The sequence below is a fragment of the Lissotriton helveticus genome, chromosome 1_1, assembly GCF_964261635.1.
Source record: "Lissotriton helveticus chromosome 1_1, aLisHel1.1, whole genome shotgun sequence".
Classification (NCBI taxonomy): domain Eukaryota; kingdom Metazoa; phylum Chordata; class Amphibia; order Caudata; family Salamandridae; genus Lissotriton; species Lissotriton helveticus.
Window position 1 is genome coordinate 30488684 of NC_136057.1, and position 24151 is coordinate 30512834.

General features: G+C 48.5%; 1 protein-coding gene across 1 annotated transcript in view; it reads right to left on the minus strand.

Moving 5' to 3' along the window:
• Positions 1–319: 319 nt before the first annotated feature.
• Positions 320–24151, minus strand: part of TMEM132A (transmembrane protein 132A) — a 238492-nt gene continuing 214660 nt past the window's right edge. Inside the window, 5 exon segments of the mRNA XM_078676358.1 lie at positions 320–3601; positions 15596–15759; positions 15762–15786; positions 16659–16944; positions 17839–18041. Of these exon segments, the coding sequence (XP_078532484.1) occupies positions 1325–3601; positions 15596–15759; positions 15762–15786; positions 16659–16944; positions 17839–18041 (2955 nt within the window). The 3' untranslated portion in view covers positions 320–1324.

Here is a 24151-nt window from a genome sequence, read left to right on the forward strand (position 1 = left end):
AACACTCTTGACGCAACACCATTTGAGTGTCTTCAAGCTTCTCATGAGATAAACCTTCAATTTGTTCCGGAAGCACTGAGTCCTGTCCACAGCGATCTCACCCGAGGGTTTGCTTTTCCAGTTAGAAGTAGTATGTACTTCTGCCTTTCCTCTTTTGTGCACTGTGCTGCTGGTCTGGAGAGCGGACAAGAAGACCAATGCTGGAGTGATCCGTGAGAAGCAAAGATGTGGACTACAAGGAGAGGACCATCACCCCTGCCCCCTCCTAATGTCCATCCAGCTAAATCTGTATCCCAAACACAAAGAAAACCTCAAGTCATTTTTTATTCATAAAAAACATTTGCCATTTTATTGTAGTCATTCTATAAAGCGAGGAACAAATCCTGACCAATAAATTAACAATTTTAATATCTAAAAGTGATCAAAATGTGTTACATGGAGGCTGTGGAAAATGAGTTCTATTTATATATATATAAAAAACACAGCTTACCAATAAATTAAGGGGAATGTGTAAGGTGAGGAGAGAGGTAAACCTGCCACCGGATCCCTCCCCTACTCCTAACTGGGAAGCTGAGGAACAGCTGGAGCCAACACTAAGGAGGACAAGTATCGATCGAAGGGAAAGGGGAATGGGAAGAGGATCTACTATGTACCCCTCAAGGGGGAGCCATCTGCCTTCTACAAAGACCAGAAATAGGGAAAATGAACTAGGGGTTGGGTCTGAATTCCTTGAAGGTAAGGCTCTCCAATGCCCCAGAACTACTTCCTGATGGTAGAACCTCGGGCGAGAGATCAGATCCTAGCTGGTAGGTACTCCGGATACTGTTCAGGAGGCACAAGATAAACATCAAGTGGGAGGAGTTCATAGGACCATATCAGGGGAATTTAAGTTGTCCTCCATCTATTAGCAGAATTCTGGATAGTAACGAGGCGAGAGGTGTTATTAGACTAGGACTTAACTGGTAGGACTCGGAACCCAAAACCTATGTCTGTCTTTACTTGTTAGAGTCTCAAGGGCAGCAACCAGTGACCTGGTGAGTCATATCCATTAGCTGAGGCCCGATGACCGTCGAAAGGAGCAGTAGAACACACCAAGGGTGGGGAACTGATGCGTAAACAAAATCACAACTGACTGCATCAGTAGTGAGGCTAACGGCCAAGGGGTTAGAGATACATTGCAAGGGCATCATTGCCTTTGAAGAATAAGGGACGAGTGAGCCCTCGGGAGAAAGATGCCTCTGTTTTAGCGCTTCCAGTGGGTTTTCTATGAAGTCCTAGACCCTCCAGAAATCCAAATGTGTTCCTAGAAGAAAGGGGATCTTGCTCAAGAGTTGCCCCTGATTCGTTCCATGTAGCTCTGGAGCTCCTCGGGGTCCCGCAGTCCCATGTCCTCGCAGACCCACATTATATCCTCCTCACTGGCGACCAAGATGGACTGTACTGGACCCGGGTAGTTCCCATCGGCAACATGAGGGGCCAACATGCCAAGCTCAGCGCGTCTGCGTCTTATTCCCAGTGGCTCTGTCTCCATCTGTATAGAGGGCCCTTTGGCACCTAGGAGATTGGATCCCCGACCTTGGAGCTGCTGCAGGGATACGTCAGACCCTTGCTTACTTAGCGCTTTACCAGGAACTAAGCCAGACCCGTTGGAGCTCAGGCAGTTGGATGGCTGGGAGCTCAGCCCCTTCCTGGAGAGTGGGTTGGACGCCGGAGCGGTGGGTGTCGGATTCTCTGGCGCTTTCCTGGAGAGAATGTTGGTTCCTAGAATATTGAGACCGATGCCCTCAACCCCCTGGGAGATCTTCCCGTTCCTAAACAGCGTGTTAGAACCTTGAAGATTTGGGCCCGGGATGTCTGAACCTTGGCTACTCTTTCCCATCCTGGAAAGCGTGTTAGACCCTGGAGCGTTGGGCGCCTGGTTCTCCGGTCCGGGAGTGCCGTGCCCCTTCCTGGAGAGTGTATTGGACCCTAGTGTAGCAGTAATTCTGATTTCAGCCACTTCAGGACTCAGCTTCTTCCTGGAGAGGGTGTTTGATGCTTGAACAGTAAGTACCGGGTTCTCGGTTTCTTGCAGATTCTGTTTTCTTCTGGAAAGTGTGCTAGACCCCGGAGTGTTGGTTGCCTGGTTCCCAGGCTCCTGGTTGCTTGACCCCATCGTGCCGAGCGTGTTGGTCCCTAGAGGGTTGGCTGTGTTGTTCTCAGGCCCTTCAGGGCTGTGCTTCTTCCTGGTAAGCGTGTTGGATCCAAGCGCGTTGGGCACCGCTGACTCAAGCGCGCTGTTGTTCAGGCCCTTTCTAGAAAGTGTGTTACTCTGGTGGGTCGTTCCGAGAGTACTCAGAAGGTTCGAACCCTGACTACAGAGCTCTCTCCAGGATACTGTGTTAGAGCCCTGCGTGTTTGGCACTTTTGCGGTGAGCCCCTGAGGCTGGAGTTCCTTCAAAGCTAATGTATTGGAAGTATGGCTCGAACCATCCAGGGGATGGTCCCTTCGGGCGACCATGCCGCTACCTGCGGCATCAAGAAAGGAGGTTCCCTGATTTTTTCCTGGAAGCAGCGGATGAAATGTGCTTGTGAGGGAACAAGGATCCTCTACTTGTGACCTAGCCCTCATCTCTTCTACTGACTTGGTTCCCGGCAAGCCACCTAGATTCCCAGCTCCCCAACTCTTCCCTTCAGCGTCTTGTCCCTCACCCCCTTCTGCGGGTGCCCTGCAGCCGCAAGAAGTGCTTCCAAGATCCCTGGACCCATCAGCCCTGGTGAGGGGGGTCTCCAAGCCCCTCATGTCCAGCTGTCGGCTGAGCTCCTCCTGGTCCGTCCCCAGCCAGACCCAGTTGTGAGGCTGGGCGCCCGTGCCATGGTTACTCCCTGGACCTTCTGCTTCCGGTGCCTTCTTGCGCCGGTAACGGAGCATGAATGCCACGCAGTTGATCAGGAATATTAATATGGCAAGACAAAAGACACCCAGAAGCACATACATCCCTACTTCTAGGTCCGTAACACCGTGAGCAGTTCGGACGACATCGTCATCCTCATAGTCATCAAAGTCCATGGGCAACTCGGAAGTCGGAATTAAGCCAAAGTCGTCCTCGTGGTCAAATTTCCGGAGCGAAGGCCAGCGGTCGGGAAGAGGAACCACGGCTACTCCACCCCGACTGCGCTCCGTGCCACTCTGCTTGGTAGTCTTGAGAGTAGGGATGTGTCCAAACATGGCCCCCTCCTCTCTAGAGAAAGGAGGACCTGCCTGCATGTCAGGGTCATCGGGGGTCAGGCTGGGGGCAGTTGGGGTTTTTGGCATCATTCTATGGTTCTTCTCCCCGTAGTCGACGTTGACCCAGCCAGTGCCGGAGGCAAGCGGGGTCCGGTGCTTCCCTTTGCGGCAAGGCTCTGGAACTTGAAGGGAGACGAGAAGAAAGGGACCTTCCCCGCGGCCCTCCGCCACCACAGTCATTGGCACTGGCCAGGCCCCAGCGGGATCCAGGGACACAGATAGAACATGGTGGTCCATGGAAGAGGCCGTGAGGAACATGTGTCGATGGTCGTAGAGCTCGACGGGCGCGATGGTGACGTCACTGAACACCAGCCACAGGCCAAGAGCTGCCTCCTGCAGAAAGAAGGAAAATGTCTGAGTTCACACAGGAGTTAAGAATAAGAAGCAGAATAGAGATGGAAATACATGCGTTTACTCTACTGAAGATTGGGTTGGCGAGAAAAAGGTACAAGAAATCGAAAAAGTTCAATATTCACTGCAATTAATAGGGGAGAGCCTGGCGAGAGACTGTTGTACTCACAGTTTACAAAGCAGGAGAGAAGGGGAGTTAGAAAAGGATGAAAACAGAACAGAAGAAAAAAGAGAAAATGGAGAACAGAGGGCTGTGTTAATAATGGATACATGTGTATGGAACGCGTTACAAAAATCACTCCTGGGGCTGTAATGACATGTTGCCTGGAATAGAACACGGTGGTACAAAAGGGGGTGGTGATGGACGGAGCATCTGAACCAATCAAACACTCACACCCAGTCAACAGAACTGGGTTTAATCTATCACTGTTCTGTAGCCCACTCTGCCACCCCAGTTCAGACATGGCCATATGCAAATCAGTCTGACCCTGTGCCTCATGGGAACAGTCCAGCCCGAACTGCCAAGCCATGCCTTCCCTGGACCGGAAACAAGCTTCCGAGGACCGGTTCCTGGCATTTCAGCCGTCTTCAGCCCGGCTTGCTTGAATCCAGTGGCAAAGTGAGCAAGGGACTCACGTCTGAGCATACCCTGCCACACTTATGGCGAACAAAGCGGTACAAAAGGGGGTGGTGATGGACGGAGCATCTGAACCAATCAAACACTCACACCCAGTCAACAGATTGGCAGGGAATGCTCAGACGTGAGGCTGGGGTCAGACGGATTTGCATATGGCCATGTCTGAACTGGGGTGGCAGAGTGGGCTGAAGAACGGTGATGGATTAAACCCAGATCTGTTGACTGGGTGTGAGTGTTTGCTTGGTTCAGATGCTCCGTCCATCACCACCCCCTTTTGTACCACTTGGAATAGAACACGGGCATTGCAGGAACACACATGTCAACATCCTTTGTCCTGAGCATCACTCCTTGAAAATATTATTATTATTTTTTTTTTTTTTAAAGCAGAGCCTTGAATAATGAGGTTCTAGTTAAATTTCTTCCTAGAGAGTATTCTAATATCCTGGGATAAAAATGTGAAATTCCTGCCTCCTGGTCTTTGCTGCTGGTCTTTTATAGAACTAGAAGTGGGTACTATTCAGATTAAAGGAAGTGTGAATCGCTTGCAAACATATTGGCCAGTTAACTCAGAGCTTGATTTAGATCTCGGCAGATAGGTTACTCTCTCACAACGGTGAAGGATAACCAGTCTGACGACATATAAATCCCAGAGGAGATACAGGAGTTTATATTTCAGCAGAGGGGATATCCGTCACCGTTGAGATGGAGTAACTAATCCGTCAAGATCTATATCAGATCCTTAGTCCTTTCCTACGGAGGGTGTTGTGGACCAAACAAATAATTGTAAAGTGATTGTGATTGTGCAGTTTAAGCCACTGGAGGAATTTAAGCCCCAATTTTAATTATATTTCTGAAGGTCTGATGCATTTCCTACACCAACATTTTGGGCCAGCTATAGTAAGTAGTTGGAGATGCAACACACATAAGTATTATAATTAGGGCTCCCGGTTTTATGATATATATATTTTTTAAACATTTCCGTCTGTATTTATCCATATTTATTTTTGGGCCATCTTATTGGTATTTTTCATATATGTATTTTGTGTTTTGTAAACAGATGAGGTGATAACTCGTATATTTCTGCATTTATTTAACGGATAAACGTGGACTCATATTTTGATGCCGGTCAGGTTTTAGCACATTACACAGCCAAAAAGAATAAAATAATAAACCCACATTAGAAAAATAGCGTGATAACACATATACATGTTGAGATATTCAGTAATTTCTCATTGCGCTTTGTAGCTCCCCATGTGGTCATTATGGACAGCTACTGGCCTGAAAGTCATGAATCTCAGCATGGTGAATCACTCAAAAGAAGCTAAATTATCGGTATTTATCCTCTTTTAAAAATAAATACAGACAGGAGAGACTGTGTTTTCTGTCTGTATTTATCTGTAAAAATCAGTAAAAACGGAAAACAGGGAGCCCTAATTATAATCCAGTCCAGAGTAAATTTTTCTCCTACCACTAACTGCCGATGACAAGGGAGAAGAGTGTAAACCACCTTTCTCAAACGTGATAGGTGAAACAATACAACTTCCCTAACATGACGTATCAATCACAATTCAACATCTAAATGGACCCCTTGATTTATCATTTACTCAGCAGAAGGAAGGATGGAGAGCGGAGAAGAGAAAGACGTGGTATGAGCTCACCTGTCAGAAACCTGCAAAGCACAGACAGGAGACCAAGAAAACATTACTTACCTGTAGCACTGGTTTTACAATTTTATTAATGCCTGTTTTTGATTCATGTGCTGTGCATAATCATGAGATCTAGTACTCGGTCAAGACAACCACTGGCCAACCCCAGTAGGGGCCTGTAAGGAGAAGCCTTGTGTGTTTGAGAGGAACCAATGATTCTGCTGTAGATTCACACTGTTCTCAGGTTAGCAAGTAATACCATTATTTAAGGAGGCGTCACTATTTTATTGGGAGCATTTCTCAAGGACAGGAATAGGCGACAAGGCGCACAGGTAACATTTGCACTGACTGATGTCACATACATACACTCGAGGATAATAACATCTGTACAGGCAGAGATGCAGACATGAGTATCACAGGCATGTGGCAGTGAGGGAAGCGTAGTAAAGGAATGGAAGCGTATGGGAAGAAGGTGACGCGTAGTAAAGGAATGAAAGCGTATGGGAAGAAGGTGACCCGTAGTAAAGGAATGGAAGCGTATGGGAAGAAGGTGACGCCTAGTAAAGGAATGGAAGCGTATGGGAAGAAGGTGACGCGTAGTAGAGGAATGGAAGCGTATGGGAAGAAGGTGACGCGTAGTAGAGGAATGGAAGCGGATGGGAAGAAGGTAACGCATAGTAAAGGAATGGAAGCGTATGGGAAGAAGGTGACGCGTAGTAAAGGAATGGAAGCGTATGGGAAGAAGGTAACGCGTAGTAAAGGAATGGAAGCGTATGGGAAGAAGGTGACGCGTAGTAAAGGAATGGAAGCGGATGGGAAGAAGGTAACGCGTAGTAAAGGAATGGAAGCGTATGGGAAGAAGGTGAGTGTTTCAAGTTCTTTGAGCCCCCTCAGTTGTGTGTGGGTCAGTTCCAGTTGAGGCTGGCACTCATTACAGAGACTGAGGAAATTCATAGGTGAATTAAGTTATTAGCGCATTTCTTAACACTGCTCGTCCTATCTGCTTACCTAGTATGACATCAGGATTTACATAGTTGTACTTTACGAACTGAAGGCCATCTCCTTGCTCTCCATATGTCTTGTAGAGGGGCTCAGTTGCAGCTTTACACATTTAGAAGTATGTGTTTGGCCTGATGCTAACTGTCCCCCCCCCCCCAAGCAACTGACAGCAAATGCAAAGACATGCCACTATGCATAAGGCTAAGCTTGTTTTCAGAGATATCGTTTTAGGTGGTAAATGGTTAAATGGCATGTCACAAAGCGATCATTCTGTCTATGTAATGTAAAAATTTCCTTCTGGCATTTGGCACATGTAAAACCAAAGGGGATGATGGACGGAGTGTTGAACATTGCAAACACTCACCCCCAGTCAACTGATCTGGGTTTAATCTATCATCATTCTTTAGCTCATTCCGCCACCCCAGTTCAGACATGGCCATATGCAAATCAGTCTGACCCTGTGACTCATGGGAACAATCCAGCCCGAACTGCCAGGCCATGTCTTCCCTGGACCGGAAACAGGCATAGGCTAGCTTGAATCCAATGGCAAAGTGAGCAAGGGACCCACATATGGGCATACCCTGCCAACTTAGGGTGAACAATTTGGCACATGTAATCACTTCCACGCGAAATATGTAGCTTTAGGAATAATATAGAAAACTAAATGGTGTGATTTAACTGAAAATCCAATACAACATTTTGTTGGACTAAGGCCGATAATGCTTGGCACTCACTTCCTCTAAGAGTTGAGATACTGGTCTTGATGACAGAACCATTCCATGGTAAATGCCAAGTCTAGATGCATGGTTTATTGATCGCTCTGCCCGGAGACGGTGCACGCTTGCAGTCCCCCAAAGAAGCCGAGCAACACCCTACAACCAGACGCGGTTACCCATGACAAACCCTTGACGTGTGTTTGTCGCACTATGAGGAGAACTTGTGTGTGCACAAACAGTCTTTCGCCCACAGAGAGCCCAGATATGCTATATAGACATGAGGCCATTAGCAAGCGTCCAGAGGCCCTGAAAAGCCGAACCAAGCATTTTGATTGATGAGTTTTTCTCTGTTTGGGAAATTCCAGGCAATGCAAACTAAATACACAAGCTTCTTTGTATCAAAAACTACCCTATGCTGGAGCTGTTGAGTTGGAATGAGGTGTTCTTGACCACAAATGGCCAACCATGTGGCACTGCAATGATTTCTTAGTAGGGCCCTGGCAGAGTGCCAAAAGCAGCTAGAAGTACTGGACTCCCAACTTAGCGCTTTCAACGTCTTTAGAAGCGGACTAGGATCTTCGCCAATACCTTCCAGTAAGTGATCTAATGCTGTGGTGCTTGCACACTCAAGTTGCGCTCAAATATCTACAGTTACAAGAAATCCAAATGCAGAATACTCTGTTGTATATGTGTGCATGCTACACTAGGGTACAATCAAAGTAAACTAATAATCTCAAGACTGTTTTCTCAGTGACCTAACAGCACACCGAGCAGCCGAGGGAGAGCCGGTTGGCCAAGGAAAAACTCTAGCCCCTTCCAGGTCATTTTACCATGGAGTCAGCCTCCAGACAGAGAGAGTCGTAGCAGATACGCAGTGAGAGTTCAAGCACTAGGAAGCCCCTCCCCCACAGGAAGCATATCTGCAGAGGGTGGAGAGCCTGTACTTGGGGAGTGGTCACTTACCTCAGGAACCTTGTTCCCAAGAGTGGCCTCTACACCCGGCTAAGGCCACCCAATCTGACCATTGGCCACAAAGCCACTGAACAGAGCCCGGAGCTCCTAGTGAACGAGAGAGCGGGTGCATCCATGGACCAACACTCCATCCCATGGCACGGGAGGCCGTTGTGCAGCCGGGCTGCAAAGTTGTTTTTTGTGGTAAGGCAGGAAATTCAGGGTCCTTTTGTCTTCTCTCTCCTTTCTTCCCTAAAGTAAGCTCATAAAAACTGAGGAGGCCAAACCAAAGGCACGAGCTCGTGTTTTTATCTCCATAAGCCCACAGGCAGCTGTTTCACCATGACCACGAGGCACTGCAAAGTCCTAGCAAAGGATAACTCGGGACGGTTTTAGCACCAAGGCTTACGGTGTTGAACCATCACAGGATGCCCCAGTGGCCTTGACGCAATGCGTCCCTGCCCGGCGTTGGGTCCACTGTGGTGTGGGGGTGTAGACACGCTGCCTTTGGTTTAGAAACTATCTGGATTGTGTAAGAACCTCTGTCAATGGACACTCATATTTGTAACCACCACCACCTGTGTTGTGCTCTCTGACACCAACGTTCACACAACCTCAGCAGCCTGGGTCTTCGACTGCTCAACCACCGCTGCGCCGGGGGAGTTGACGAAGCTGCCGAGTCCTGTCTGGACACTACCTTCATAGTACGCAGAGCAAATCCACCATCTGTCTTAAAACTGCTGTGTACTCTACTCTCGCCACCATGACATGGCCTGAAAGGTCTGACATCACCAGCTTCTGATTAGGGACTTGATGGTTCCTTACACCTAGCTGGTTGGTTATAGAGTTCACACCATGACCTCAAGATGCAGCTGCCACTTAAACATCCCCAGGTAGAAGCTGCACACAGCCTTCCAGTGCATCCTGGGCCAAACTGGTACACTCAGGTGCGGTCAATTAGTTTGTTAAGAAGTCATATCAACTTAAATCCAGGATAAACCCGCCTTGTAGCGGACGTACACTAAACACTTCCGATTCAATGTCTTCATAAACTTTCATCTTCTTAAACTGCTCCTGTAGTTATAAAATAGGCTCAAAACAACTGCCATTTTTAATTCGAAGCATTTCAGGATTAAAACCCTCTTCAAGAGTGTTTGCAATAGCAATAAGCTTTCGTTCATTACGAGCACTGCTAAGGCTCGGAGGGCTTAAAAACTGCCAAATTGATCCTGTGCGGAATTGTTTTTAATACATTGTTATTTTAATTGTGGGAGCTGTGTTAAAGCTCAGGGGGCTACCTTCTTTTTCTAAACAAACGCTATTTCTGCACTTGTACTTTTTGGGCAGCCATCTTGGTCAGCACTCTAGTAGCTGCACCCTCGCTCGGGAGCTACAAAAGGGGCGGAGGACGTGACCGCGCAGCGGTAAACTTTAGTTCATTACGAGCACTGCTAAGGCTCGGAGGGCTTAAAAACTGCTAAATTGATCCTGTGTGGAATTGTTTTTAATAGATTGTTATTTTAATTGTGGGAGCTGTGTTAAAGCTCAGGGGGCTATCTTCTTTTTTTTTTTTTTTTTTTAAACAAACGCTATTTCTGCACTTGCACTTTTTGGGCAGCCATCTTGGTCAGCGATTTAGTAGCTGCACCCAAACTCGGGTGCTACAAAAGGGGCGAATGAAGCGACCGCGCAGCGGAAACGCACAGCAAGCACACCGCTGGCCTGCCAAAGGCGTGCCAAAGGCAAGACCGTCTGTGCGCGTCCGGTCGGTGCCAGGGGCCACAACCCCTGTATCTTTTTCTACAAATAGTTTTATACCTCAGATCAGCTCCGACAGCTAAAGTGGGCAACTAAGGACAACTGTTCCCATTCCATTGATCCTTGTAGTATGGACACCGGCTGCTCCCACAGCTCCTTTAAACTTTCAAACTTACACAGTTTTCCTAAATCGCCTTGCCCCGTCAGAAATCATATAAAATGCTTTTGTTAAATTGTAGGTCCCTGCCTAAACATGCGGTGGAAATCTCTATTCTGTTAGAGGAAGAATGTCCAGAAGATTTTGTTTTTAACAGAAACTTGGCTCAATACGGGATCTGATCCCGATCTTGTTCAAGCCCTTCCTCCGGGGGACCTTATCCAGAGGCTAGACCAGGTTTCAGTTAAAGGTGGCGGGGTCGACATTATTTATAAAAGTCAACTTACCTGCCGTACTTCCCGAGGTCCATTACCAGACTGTGAGAGACCTCTCGTTTACGATAGGATTCGCATCCAGGCTCGCTTTATCAGGGATTCTAACTTATCGTCCTCCTGGGGCATTGGGTCAATTTTGTAAACTACTGCCTGATATGCTCGTATCTAGCCAGTGCCCCAGCTAATTTTACACTATTGGGCGATTTTAATCTTTACTTTGATGACCCCTCACATGTGGCCACAGCGGAGATAATTAATGATCTTGCAGCCGATCAGTTTAAACAAAGGTTATTAATCCGACCCATGTGAAAGGCCACCTACTAGATCCTATTTTCTCCAACATGGATGAATTAGCAGGAAAGGACCCCATTCCAGTGTCCTGGTCCGATCACTTTCTTATTATGTTTATCTGGACCCCCACTTGCGCCACGCCATCGACCAGGCCGGTTAGAATCCGGTCACGTCTTTGGCCTAAACTCCCAATAGAACAGTGGATCTTGGCCTTAGAAAATACTAAGCTGACCCCGGACCTAGATCCTATTATTGCTAATGAAAATCTTAATAAATGTCTGGAGAGCTCACTAAATCGGGTTCTCCCGAAGAAATGGACTCAGACTAAAGCAGGCACCAATAGAATGGCATGGTATTCACACAAGCTCCATGAGCTAAAACAAACCTGCAAGAAACTCGCAATAATTTGGAGAAAGGATTTCTCCTGAATCAAGAAATTTGAATCTAGAGAGGCCACTAAAATGTATAAAGCAGAAAGCAAACTAGCCCAGGCCTTATATTATGAAGAAAGGATTTCCTTGGCAGCTAATACCCCTTGCGAAATTTTTTGCATTGCTTAGAGCCCCCCTATCTCCAGCCACATCTGATGCTACCGGCTTACGATGTAATAATCTGGCAGATTTCTTTTATGAAATAATTTAAGCCATTTATGCTTCCATTTCCCCTTGCAGATGGCCATAGCAATCATCAAACATTGGATATTAGACCTCAGATTAGGGACATTACTTGGAGGTAATTCCCTTGATGGACCCGGAGTCATTCAAAACCATCTCGGCGCTCGTGAAGTGTGGGTCGCCTAGAGACCCAGCTCCACCTAATATTGTTAAGTAAGCTCCCGGAACTGTCTCCCCAGTTATATAGAAGCTGATTAATGCTTCCATTTCTAGTGTAGTAGTTCCCCCTCCATGGAAAAGCCTAGTCTTGTTCCTGATCTCCTGAGAAACTATCACCCCATCTCGCTGCTCCCAGAGATCAGTAAAATTGTGGAAAAACATCAAGGCTACTTTTATAGACTTGTGATATGCCGGTAGTTCTGGTACAACAAGTAAAAAGAAATTGAAATAATGTCCTAAGAGAGCCAAAAGGTGTATTACCCCAAGTTGCTAGTCCAGAAGGTTGTGCCAAGGTGGAGGTATGTGGAAAATGGTGATTTTAGTAAGGTCAGAAGGTGCGAGTAGTCGGCATGCTGAAAGATCTGCGAGTGCCAGGCTTTGATCAGCTGGGAAGTAAGTTGAAAGTCCTGTGGTCTGAAAACCACCAAAGAGCTACTGTGCTTTGTGTGTTTGGCTGTGGTATAATATAGCCGTATAGCCCGCTGCCGGGGGCTAAACCGGTTGTTAAAGGCTCTGAACCAGAGTTACGAATGTATGACATTACATCGCATACATTCACAATGCAGTAGTTTACATCGCGGTCATTACAACGCAAGTCGTTACAACGCTAGAGGCGCAGGACTTAGGAATAGTATGATTTACTATTCCAACTCCAGTGTGTGGAACAGTAGGGAAGGTGTTGGAATAGTAAAGCATGGTATTCCTTAGTGTAGAGCACCATCTAGCACAAGTCGCTGTAACGACTTGCGTTGTAATGACCACATTGTTATGGTATTGCGGTGTAACGACCGCGTTGTAAAGGTCGTTCTCCAGAGTTACAGGCCTATAACAAGGGAGATGGCCTTTAATTATCAGTATAGCCGAAAGCAGACGGGGTATAAAGCTATTAGAACATTCCACCCACTAAGAGTAGAATGTTCTAAATTAAAAAGAGAAAACAAGAAGACAAACATTGGATTGTGTAAGTTGAATGTTTCTACCAGCCATTATAAGCACGGAGCACTCCATTGTCTTCAATGGAGCTCTCAATATTCCAAGGTCCTAATACAGCCAGGTGCAGGAGACTGTTCATCTAACTAGGCTTGCTTTGGAGATGGGTTTGCCAAGATGTGGCAGAGCGAAGGCGAGAGTAGGTTGCTCGGCTGTCATGTACGTTTAAGTACAACCTACATAGTACGTAACAGCCCTTCTATCATCCCAAGTGTGCAACCCCTTCAGTGAGAGACAGGGGCTTTTGGGGGAAAAAAGATGGTAAGTCAATAGACTGATTGACACGGAAAGACAGCTGTGGGTAAGAAACAAGCGTGTTGCGTTGCACCACTCTACCCTTCTGCACTTGTATGAAAGATTCCTCTGCTGAAAGACATTGACGGTCACTCACCTCCTGAGAGAAGTGACAGAGGCAAAGAAAATCACCTTCAAGAAAATGTACTGGAGAGAGCGTAAGTGGATGACTCCAAAGTGCCCTTATTGGCCCAATGAGGGCTGCACCGAGATCCCACAAAGCTCTGGGAGTGATTAGAGATTTTAACTGTTCTATAAATGACTTTATGGCTGGGATTCTAAAAACAGAATGATGTCTTTTTTTGGAGACTTGCTTCGATTGTAGGCATACAGGAGTGTAAAAAAAACACCTACAGGGAGTCCGTAGCGGACGTGTTGTACGGTGGTAGTGAGGACAGATATGTCAGTAGAAAAGTAACTGACCAAATACTTCCATTTAGCTGCATGAAATGAATGAATGACATCTTATAAAGTGCACGAATACCCAGAGGCGTCTTGGCGCTGTAAAGATCAGAAGAGAGCACAACGAGGGCCAAGATTGACAACCAAGTTTTGAGGCTTTTTCTAAATGCCAGGAGCGTGGGTGCTAATTTCAGTGCCAAAGGCAGACGGTTCCAGAGTAGAGCTGCGATTCTAAAGAAGCTTCTACCTCCCCAAGCAACACGTTTGAACGAGCAACTCTCAGCAAGTTAGAGGAGGTACACCAAAGATTTCTGCTGGGGAAGTAGCACGCCAGATTTGCCTTCAGATAGGCAGGTGCTTCTTCATAGATTGTCTTGTAAGCTAGACAGAGAGCCTTAAAAGATATACAAAGGCAGACTGGAAGCCAGTGCAATAGCCTGATCGAGGCCCTAGCAGACTGATATTTCGGAACTCTAAAGAGATCCGTGCCTCTGCATTTCGAATGATCTGCAGTTTTTTGAGTGAGCCTTTGGAGGGGCTGATGGAGAGACTATTGCAGTAGTCCAGTCGCAAAAGAACTAAGGCTATGACCACTGATTTCAGTAAGTCAGCCGGCAGAACCTTTTAAATTTTCTTGACAATTCTGAGCCAATAGAAGGCAGAGGAAGTAATTAGGTTGATTTGTTCTTTAAATTTTAGTTCACTGTCCAGCATAAACCCCAGGTTTTTTACTTTGGATGTTGGCGTCGGAGCCATACCAAAGTCTGACGGCCACCAGTGGGGGGACCAGAGGGCTAGATTGTTGCGAAATTGAATGATCTCTGTTTTGGAGGAGTCAATCTTTAAGCAATTGCTGGTCATCCAGCTACTTACTGCATTCATACATTCGTTGAACGTATCGCCAGCCCCCGTTTCGTTTTTGGCCATTGATAATATGATTTGTGTATCATCGGCATACAATGCCAATGAGAGCCTGAAAGATCTGATCAGAGCAGCCAGTGGTGTAACGTACAGATTAAATAAAGTCAGGGACAAAGAGGATCCTTGAGGAAACACTCACATACAAGGACTTCAAGCTTACTGAATAATGTGTACCCCTTCTAGAGCCAGCTGCAGGTACCTAATCCTTCGATGCCAGACTGAGTGATCTTAAGCCTTTTCCACACACCCTAAGGGACCACAGCTAGTGGGGGCCAAAGTCTGCTGTTGCGGATACCTACGTGAAGTTTTGGGATTTGCTGTAGTGTGCAGTAACACCGGGTTGTATAATCATTTACTACTCGGTTGAGTGATTGTTGAGAGCTGAGCTCAGAAGCACATTTTTAAGGCATTAATAAACACAAACTACTAATTGATAACAAATTTCCAGATAATACATTTCACAAATTAAAATACTAATTTATTACCATGTATTTGACTACAATAGAAATTCATATTTCCAAAGAGCATTATTGATACAAAGGGTTCTATGGATGGTGGACACAAATAACTCAGGATTAGATTTTTATTTTTCCACATTGTTTTAGATCATTTATAGTTAGTTTTTATTTTTGCTGATGTGTTTGGCTGCAGTTTCTCTCAAAGACTGGGAGAGATGGAGCAAAATCGTAATACACATCTAAGGCAGACTCTAGAGCAGACGAAGAGAAGGACAGAATGAAACGACAACGAGAGGAGAAAAACAAAGGAGGAAGTAGAGCGAAAGAAAACAACAGCTAGTGAATAAGAAGACAACGAGCACTCAAAAAAGAGAAATGCAGTAACCAGGAAAAAAAGAGGGCAGGGGCGAAAGGTGCAACAGAAAGGGAAGAAAGGGCAGGGAGATGCAAAAGAGGAGAAAGAGACACAGACCAAAAAGAGGGGAGGGGAGGGTAGAGAGCTCGAAGACATTCTTGAAAAGGCGGTGGGATGTGGAGGTGGTGAGAGCGAAGACGGATGATGAAACTGTTAGAGCCAATGGGAGGACATGTAAAGCGTTTGATATGTAATGGATGGCTAGTCCCCCTCCCCAGCCTGTGCCCACTCACCTGCTCTTGCACCTGCAGGGCATCCTTGGCCTGGCAGCTGGCGGTGACCATGCCGCGGTACCCGGCCACACTGCTGAGCGTCAGCGAGAGGCCCGTCACCATCTGGGCACGCACCTCCAAGATGGAGACCTTCTCCTCGGACACCACCAGGGCCTGCTCCCCAGGATGGAGAGGGAAACTGGAGACCGCACCTAAGAAAGAGCGAGACATTAAAAACCATCTTACAGAAGAGATCCAGCCACAGGTCAACGCCAGCCATGGACACACCTAAAAAGGACCTGAAGCCTCTGGGTGTGGGGGGATGAGAAACCACAGCTAGTGAGCACTGAAGCCATCTTACACCACAGATTCAGCCAGAAGGACCTGGGGCCTCTGGGTGGTTGGGAGGGGGCGAGGTGTGAAACCACAGCTAGTAAGCACTGAAAACCATCTTACACCAGAGATTCAACCATAGACTTTGCCAACCATGCGGACACCTAAAAAGGACCTGGAGTCTCTATATGTAAGCGAGGGACAAGAAAGCACGCCTAGAGAGCACTGAAACCATCTTCCAGTTGGCATTCAGACGCAAATCATTGAATCGTTGTTTGGGTGGAGGTTTCTGGGTTTTCGTGCTACACTTGTTATGGCCCAAATATGTTGTGGCACATTCCTCGTGAAAGGCTTCACCCAAGAGCCATTATGGAGGTAAGTATGAAGAAAGGTAGAGGATTGTGCCCTCACAATTGTCAATAAAGGTTCATAAGAAAATTCAGCCATTCTTTGAAAGTTTAGCGTGCTTAAGTTAGACATTGGGGCACTGGGCAGCATAGATACTGCTTACAAAGCTTGCGGTAGAGTGACAGCTGTGTTCTAAGATGCGGCTCCTACAGGAGAGCTTCTCTCAGGTTGCACATACATATGCTTGAGCATAAGACATCTTCTGGATAACATAAGTGTTACAAGCCAAGGCTAATTCAGGAGAAATAGATCTTGAGGAAACATTATCTGATGTCGTCGACAACAGGGTACAGAGAACAGGCAGTCATTAGATATATAAAAAAAAGGATGCCCCAGTCCTCACCTCTATGGATGTAATTCCAGGCTCCCGTCCAATCAGCACACTTCCTTCCTCTAGCTGTGCCACGCGGGGGTCGCGCACACGTGCATGTCCTCTCACCAAGGGTGAAACATCCAGCAGCCAATCAGAACCCAGCAAATATGTCAAGTGCCGCCCACCATCCAGTGGGTGAGCCACAAAGTGGGCAAGGAAGCGCACTGAGGCACGCTGGTACTGTGGGCGACAGCCACGGACTCGACGATCTGACGGGCTCTCCTCCGATGTCCCCTCCTGCTCAGACAGCCCACCACTGTGGATAGAAAGAGACTCCAGTCATGTGTATCCAAGCACACAGAGGATAACTATTTCAACCCCATACGCCACCTAGCCCTTGGTGGTTTCTGTCCATACGTGTACACACGGCACAGAGAGTATCTCTGGTTTCCATGGTATCGATATTCAGCAGCTATTCGCACACAACACGTATATCTGACTTCTTCTGCTAGTGGTGGCCCCGTACATCTGTGCATACCCAGTGCTGAGTATTTTTCAGGCAAGGATTCACTTACAAATCACATGCATGACCCACAAAGCCCTACACTTCAACACCCTGAGATACCTTGCACAAAAACTGGAGCTTATCGGGTGGCTATAGAGCATGTACAGACACTAGCACCCTACTGCTGAAACCACCGAAATTCTATAAAAAGAAAACATATTACCGAGCATTCTCACCCCCTGAAATCAGACTGAACCAGACTGCTTCATTCAAGAAAGAAGTTAAAGTGATACTGATGAACACATTTCTGCCTTAGAATCCACCAGCTCTACTCCTGAACACGATGTGCCCTTAGTTTGCATGTATGCGTATCTTCCGCATGTTATATTCTTATTTTTAGGTTTTTGTCGGTCTTGGATCGTGTGGTGGTTTCTCTTCAGACTGTCCCATAAGGTGATCTGTCTTTGACAATGACGTTGTTCTTTATGCTACTTGACTCTTTAAACCCTCTAAAGCTCTGATACCCACAAGGGTCATGTTTGCGCTATATAAAACTTTATAAATGTATGAGTGTGGGAGACGCTTTGTATGTGTGGCCCTTCTTGTGCCCCTTTACGGACAGTAGAGCGTGTGTCTGCGCCCACCCCTTCCTGCAGAGGGCGATAGCCCTACCCTCGCATATGATATAGCTCAACGGATACGCACCTTTCCCCCGCTGAGGCCACCCGCCAGCCTCGGATCTGCTCCAGGCGGATGTCCGACACCTCGATCCGCAGTGGCAGCATTGGGACCCAGACCGTCATCCGCAGCGCGGCTCGTAGGCGCTCGTACCAGAAATCCACAGCCACGCCATGGGCCCCGCGACTCTCCTTCCCGCCAACATACACAAAATCACAGGTGTCTGTAACCTGGCCACAGGAAAGAGGAAGACAGAGACAACAGACTTACCACAAACCACAGACAAGCTGCAAGAATAATGTACAGAAAGTATATTTCAGAATACCTCGTGAGATGCATGAAAGGATTGAAACTGGGAAAAGAGTGATGGACCATAAAAACAAATTAATTATCTGCATGACTAACAAGTCCTCTCCTGCGTCATTGCAGACATGGCTGAATTATTTTAAAATCAGGACTTGCCCCAAAAATTGGCAGCTCGCATATTCTAGAGTCTCGCTGGAGAAAAAGTCTGCCACGCCATAATTGGTGGAGCTACGGGGATACAACTCATATTGTACAATTTTTCCAGATGAGACACTTCCACATTAGAATTCCAAGCATAATTAAAAACAAGTGCTAGAGTTAACCTATGGCGGCTTAAGTCGACGCAAAACTGCTCCTTTATTCTATAACATCAGCTACCCTTTTTTCCAAGGTGTCTAAAGTATACCCAATTCTGCTTTGAAACAGGCCCTTCTCATCTCTCGTTCTATCCTTTACATCAAATAATGCCCCAAGATCTGGGACCACCATCCCTGGTGTGACTCCTGCCCGAGTGTCTGCCAAGCCCCGAGCCCGGGTGGCGGTGCGCAGACGTGATAGGTTTGGAACGCGCTGGTGCAGGGTTGACCACCCTTTGGAGAGGCAGGAAGCAAACCAGAGCCACCCAAAGGGCAGCAATTTCCAACCTTCATTTTTTTTTTTTATCCCAATCAGGCAGAAGTGCAGATTCCTGCTTCGTCTCTTGCTTCCAGTGGCTCCTGGAGTAAGGTGGACATGGTCAGACCAGTAAACTGGTAAAGGAGCCATATAGGTTCTTGGCAGGTGATTAAGGGAGCGACATTCTTCCTAGAGGACTGCTCGCGACACAGAAAGAGGGATGGCTAAGGTTCAGATCAAAAGGGTGAACCTACACTGCACAAAGGGGCAGCTTCCATCAACCCCCAGGGAAGACTAGTTCACAGGAGGGGCTGCTAAGCACAGGGATTTCAAGTGGTCAATTCCACCCTGGACAAAGGAAGCCTGCAGGGAGCAGTAGATCACCCGACTACATACATCCTACCCAAGTATTCAAATTCTGGGGGGCGCAATGGACCTTAGTGGAAAAAGCGGGCAGCAGTTTCCCCAGATACGAGTTAAAAGTCCTGTACCCCTGACATAGAATCGCTGTCACCAAAGCCAGTTTCCTCATATCCGAGGAGAGGAGGCCGTACCACCTCACTCCAGCTGGGTGTTCTCCTTGGATGCCCCACCCTTTCAGCAGTGCATAGTTATAATGCACAGTGAAAGCATGTGGCAGGTTCCACTGACTCAGATTTCCAAGTTCAATGAAGGAAAAGCGCCAGGCAGGCCAGGAAACGCCAAACACAAGCCGGATGGCACAGCTTTCCAAAGCCCTTCAGAGGACTTCTGTCTCCAACACAGGAGAAATAAGGGACAAGAGAATGTCTTATTACTTACCGGTAATCTTCATTACCCCGATTAGGGTCCTCCCCGTCCCAGTCCTAACAACGTGAGGCAGTCCGGCCTCCACCCAGCCAATCACAACGCCAGTATTTCTTTACTACATAAGCCCCGCCCACCTACCGCCATGCCTGTTATCAACAAGACTCCGACACAAACACAGCGGGAGGGTGGGAGGGAAGAGGACTGGGACGGGGAGGACCCTAATCGGGGTAATGAAGATTACCGGTAAGTAATAAGACATTACCCCCTCATGGGTCCTCCCCGTCCCAGTCCTAACAACGTGAGGAACTCACAAGCAGAGAACCAATAAAGAAAACACGCAGGACACCAGGGATCCATGCAGAGTACAAAACTTTAATCAATAAAAGATCAATGAACAACAGCGTTCAAGACGCCAACAGAAAAACTGTCAGCAGAGGCATGTAAAACATCAAGCCGATAATGTCGCACAAATGTGTGATGAGACTGCCAGGTGGCCGCCCTACAAATCTCCTGGATAGAGACCCCCGCCGCCTCAGCCCAGGAAGCAGACACAGAACGCGTCGACCGACCTTGTACATGAGACGGAGGAGGCAAATCCAAAGACTTGTAAGATTGACAGACCGCCAAACGGACCCACCGACTGATCGTGGAAGTGGAAACCTTCTTCCCTTTAGCCACACCCCCACAGGAGACAAACAGGGCAGGAGAACTCCGGAACCCCAGGGAACCTTGGACGTAAATCTGGAGAGCCCTGCGAACATCCAAAGAAGGGGGAACAAGGGAATCCCCCTCAGCAGGCAAATCAGGAAGAATCACCTCCTGCTGCAAATGAAAACTCGAAGAAACCTTAGGCAGAAAAGCCGGATCAAGCCGCAAAATGACCCGATCCGGAAGGAACTGCAAATAGGGAAACGAAACGAGCAAGGCACCCAACTCACCCAACCTGCGAGCGGAGGTAATGGCCAACAGGAAAGCCACCTTAGCGGACAGCCACAACAAATCTGCCTCCAGCAAAGGCTCAAAAGGGGGCAACTGCAGACCACGCAAAACAGTAGGCAAATCCCAAGAAGGAATGAGAACAGGAGAAACCGGCCGACGAAGCCGAAAGCTCCGAAGAAGTCGACTAACCAAAGGAGCAACACCCTCCAAGGAGGCCCCAGGACCCCGACAAGCACGAACCGCCGCCCACTGAGCAGACAACGTGGAAGGGGAAAGGCCTTTCAAAAAACCATCCCGGAGAAACTCCAACACAGAAGTAGGAACCCCCAGCACAGGATCCACCCCATGAGAAGAACACCAAGAAACAAAAGAACCCCAATGGCGCCCATAGCACTTAAGGGTCGAAGGGCGGCGAGACAACTGGATGTCACGAGCCACCACCGAAGAACAACCCAAAGACTCCAAAGTCAACCGCTCAAGAGCCAAGCCGTCAGCTGCAAACGACGAAGACAAGGCAGAGACAGGAGTGGGAACTGAAGAGGAGATGGACACAAAGGAAGCCGGACAAACCGACCCTCCGCCAGCTTCAGCAGGAGAGGAAACCAAATGCGGCGAGGCCAGAAAGGAGCAATCAACAGGACCGAAACCTTCTCCATCCGAATCTTCTGCAGCACCCTCGGGAGGAGGGGAATGGGAGGGAATGCATACAGAAGGCCCGAAGGCCAGGTAATCGAAAGAGCATCCACCGCCCAAGCCTGAGGACACAGCACCTCCGAACAAAACCGGGGCAGGAGAGAGTTGTGAGGGGACGCAAAAAGATCGATCCAAGGAGTCCCGAACCGAAGGCAAAGGGACAGGAACAGAGGAAGAGAGAGATGGTACAGAACAGAAGATGGAAGGTCGCGGCTCAAAGCGTCCGCATGAAAATTCAACCGTCCAGGAATGTACACCGCCCTCAAGGCCAACAGATGAGATTCCGCCCAAGCACAAATCATGGAGGCCAACATGTTCAGAGACGCGCACCTGGTCCCCCCCTGACGGTTCAAGTAACAACGAGCCACCTGGTTGTCGGTACGAACCAACAGATTCGCCCCCAGGAGAGGAACCTGAAAGAACCGCACCGCCTCCCAGACAGCCGCCAACTCCCGCCAGTTCGAGGAACGGGAGCTGTCCCCCTGAGACCACCGACCCTTGGCTTCCAAGGACCCCAAAGTGGCCCCCCAACCCCAGAGACTGGCATCCGTCGTCAACAAAAGGGGAGGAGGAAGACAAAACCGCACCCCCTTCTCCAGGTTGGGAGTGCAAAGCCACCAGTCCAAGTCCCGAACCAGAGCAGGAGAGAGGGGAATCAGAGTCTCGTAATCCGCCCGGGAGGGGTCCCACCGAGCCAACAGATGAGTCACCAAGGGCTTGAGATGGAGGCGAGCCCACGGAACGACAGCAGTGGTCGCAGCCATCAACCCCTGGACCCGCAACCAAACACGAGCAGGGGCAGAGGGACGACTCAACAGATCCCGCAGCAGAGTCTGTAAGGAAAGGACCCGAACAGGAGGGAGAAACACCGCCCCCAGAGAGGTGTCGAACAGACCCCCGATGAACTGAAGTCTCTGAACAGGATCCAGATGAGACTTGGCCAAATTCACCTTGAACCCCAGCTCCCGGAACAGGGACAACGTAGCCTCCACCGCCAGAAGAGCCTGAGGGAAAGAGGAAGCAGAGACCAAAAAATCATCAATATAGGGAAACGCGGAGAAACCCTGATGTTGCAAAACCCCCACAGCAGGAGCCAATACCTTGGTAAAAGTCCTGGGAGCAGTGGAGAGGCCGAACGGCAGAACCCGAAACTGGTAATGCATCCCCCGGACCACAAACCTCAGGAACCGCTGACTGGCAGGATGGACCGGAACATGAAAATAGGCGTCCTCCAAGTCCAGGGAAGCCAAAAAATCTCCCTCCTGGATGAGGGGAATGACGGACTGCAACGTGACCATCCGAAAATGATCCAACCTCACCAACTTGTTCAGGGAACGAAGATTGAAAAAATGGGGCGGAAGGAACCATCGGGCTTTGGAACCAGAAACAGACGGGAATAGAACCCCAGGCCCACTTCCCCCACTGGAACCGGCACCACCGCCCCTTTCTGGAACAACATGGCGACGCCGGACAACATGGCAGACCGCCGCACGGGGTCCCTTGACAATGGGGTAACCAGAAGACAATCCAGAGGGGGAGGGCCTCGGAAGGGAATCCGGTAACCCCACCTGATGACATCCAAGACCCATTGATCGGAGATCAGAGCTGACCAACGGTCCAGAAACAAATGGAGACGAGCCCCCACAGCTGCATAGTCACTTTTGTCCAGCACCAGAGGGAGGCTGCGGCAGCTGCTGCTGCTGTTGCTGATGAGGCCGGGATTTATAATGGAACGCGGCCCCCCGACCACGGGCCCGACCACGAAAGGGCTGAGAGGACAAAACCCCCTGAAATCCCTGCTTCTGGAAAAAAGACCTTTTCATAGGAGCAGGCTGAAAAGGCTTCAACAACTTCTTCTCCTCCGCAGAGCGCTGCACCATCGAATTCAAGGCATCCCCAAAGAGACGAGGACCCTCAAAAGGCAGTTTATGGACCTAAGACTTCTGAGCAGCATCAAGACGCCATGGCTTAGTCCACAGAGACCTCCTCCCAGCCACCGCCGCCCCAGCAGCCGAGGAGAAAGCCCACAAGGAATCAAAAGTGACATCTGACAGGAATTGCGCCAAAACCTCCATTTGAGCCAACACAGGAGTAGGGTCCCCATGATCCTGAAGACAGTCAAACAGCCTCTCGAAATCCTTGAGCAGGACCTGTGACGCATAGGCCGCATAAGTGCTAGCACGCACCCCAAAGTGAGAAGCGGCATAAGAACGCTTGAGTGCAGATTCCACCTTACGCTCCACCGGATCAGACAGGGAAGCCTCCTCCGAAGATAAAGAGGAAGAGGAGGAAGCCATAGAAGACAAAAGAGAATTGACCTTCGGAATCGCAGGAAACTGGGAATCAAAGTCCGCCAGGCGATATCGCTTCCCCAGGAATCGCGGAATACCCTGCTTATCCACCTCCAGCCACTCTTTCGTGAGGATATCCTTCAGGACATCATGGAAGGGGAGGTCATCCACCACAGAGGAACTATACTGTGCGTAAAACCCATCTTCAGACAGGGTTTTAGGGTCAAACCCAAGCACCTCTCGAATATGCACCAGCATGTCCGAAAAAACCTTGCCCTGGATGTACTTTCCCTTAGGGGAATTGTCCAGTTCCTCCTCATCATCCTTAGCCCGCTTAGCCGCAGGCTCAAGCAGCGCAGACTGGACCGCAGAATCAATCAAGTCACGCAAATCAGCTCTAGAAATCTGCAAGACGTCGTCCTCCTGTAGATCCTGAACATTATGCTGCTTGGAAACAGCCTTAGCCGGCACAGGAGAAGAAGCCCCCTCACTCATGGTGACAAAAACCCAGAAGCAACCAAACAGGAAATCACCACAACAAAGGAAGTGCCCAGCAACCTCCAATAAATACTGCCCCCAATCAACCAATCACGCAAAGGTGTGTTGAAGAATGAAATAAAAGAGGGCAGCCCTGACGTCTCCACCCACAGCCACAAGTCAAAAAGAGAATGGCCGCGGTGTGGAAAATTAGTACGGTTTGGTAAACA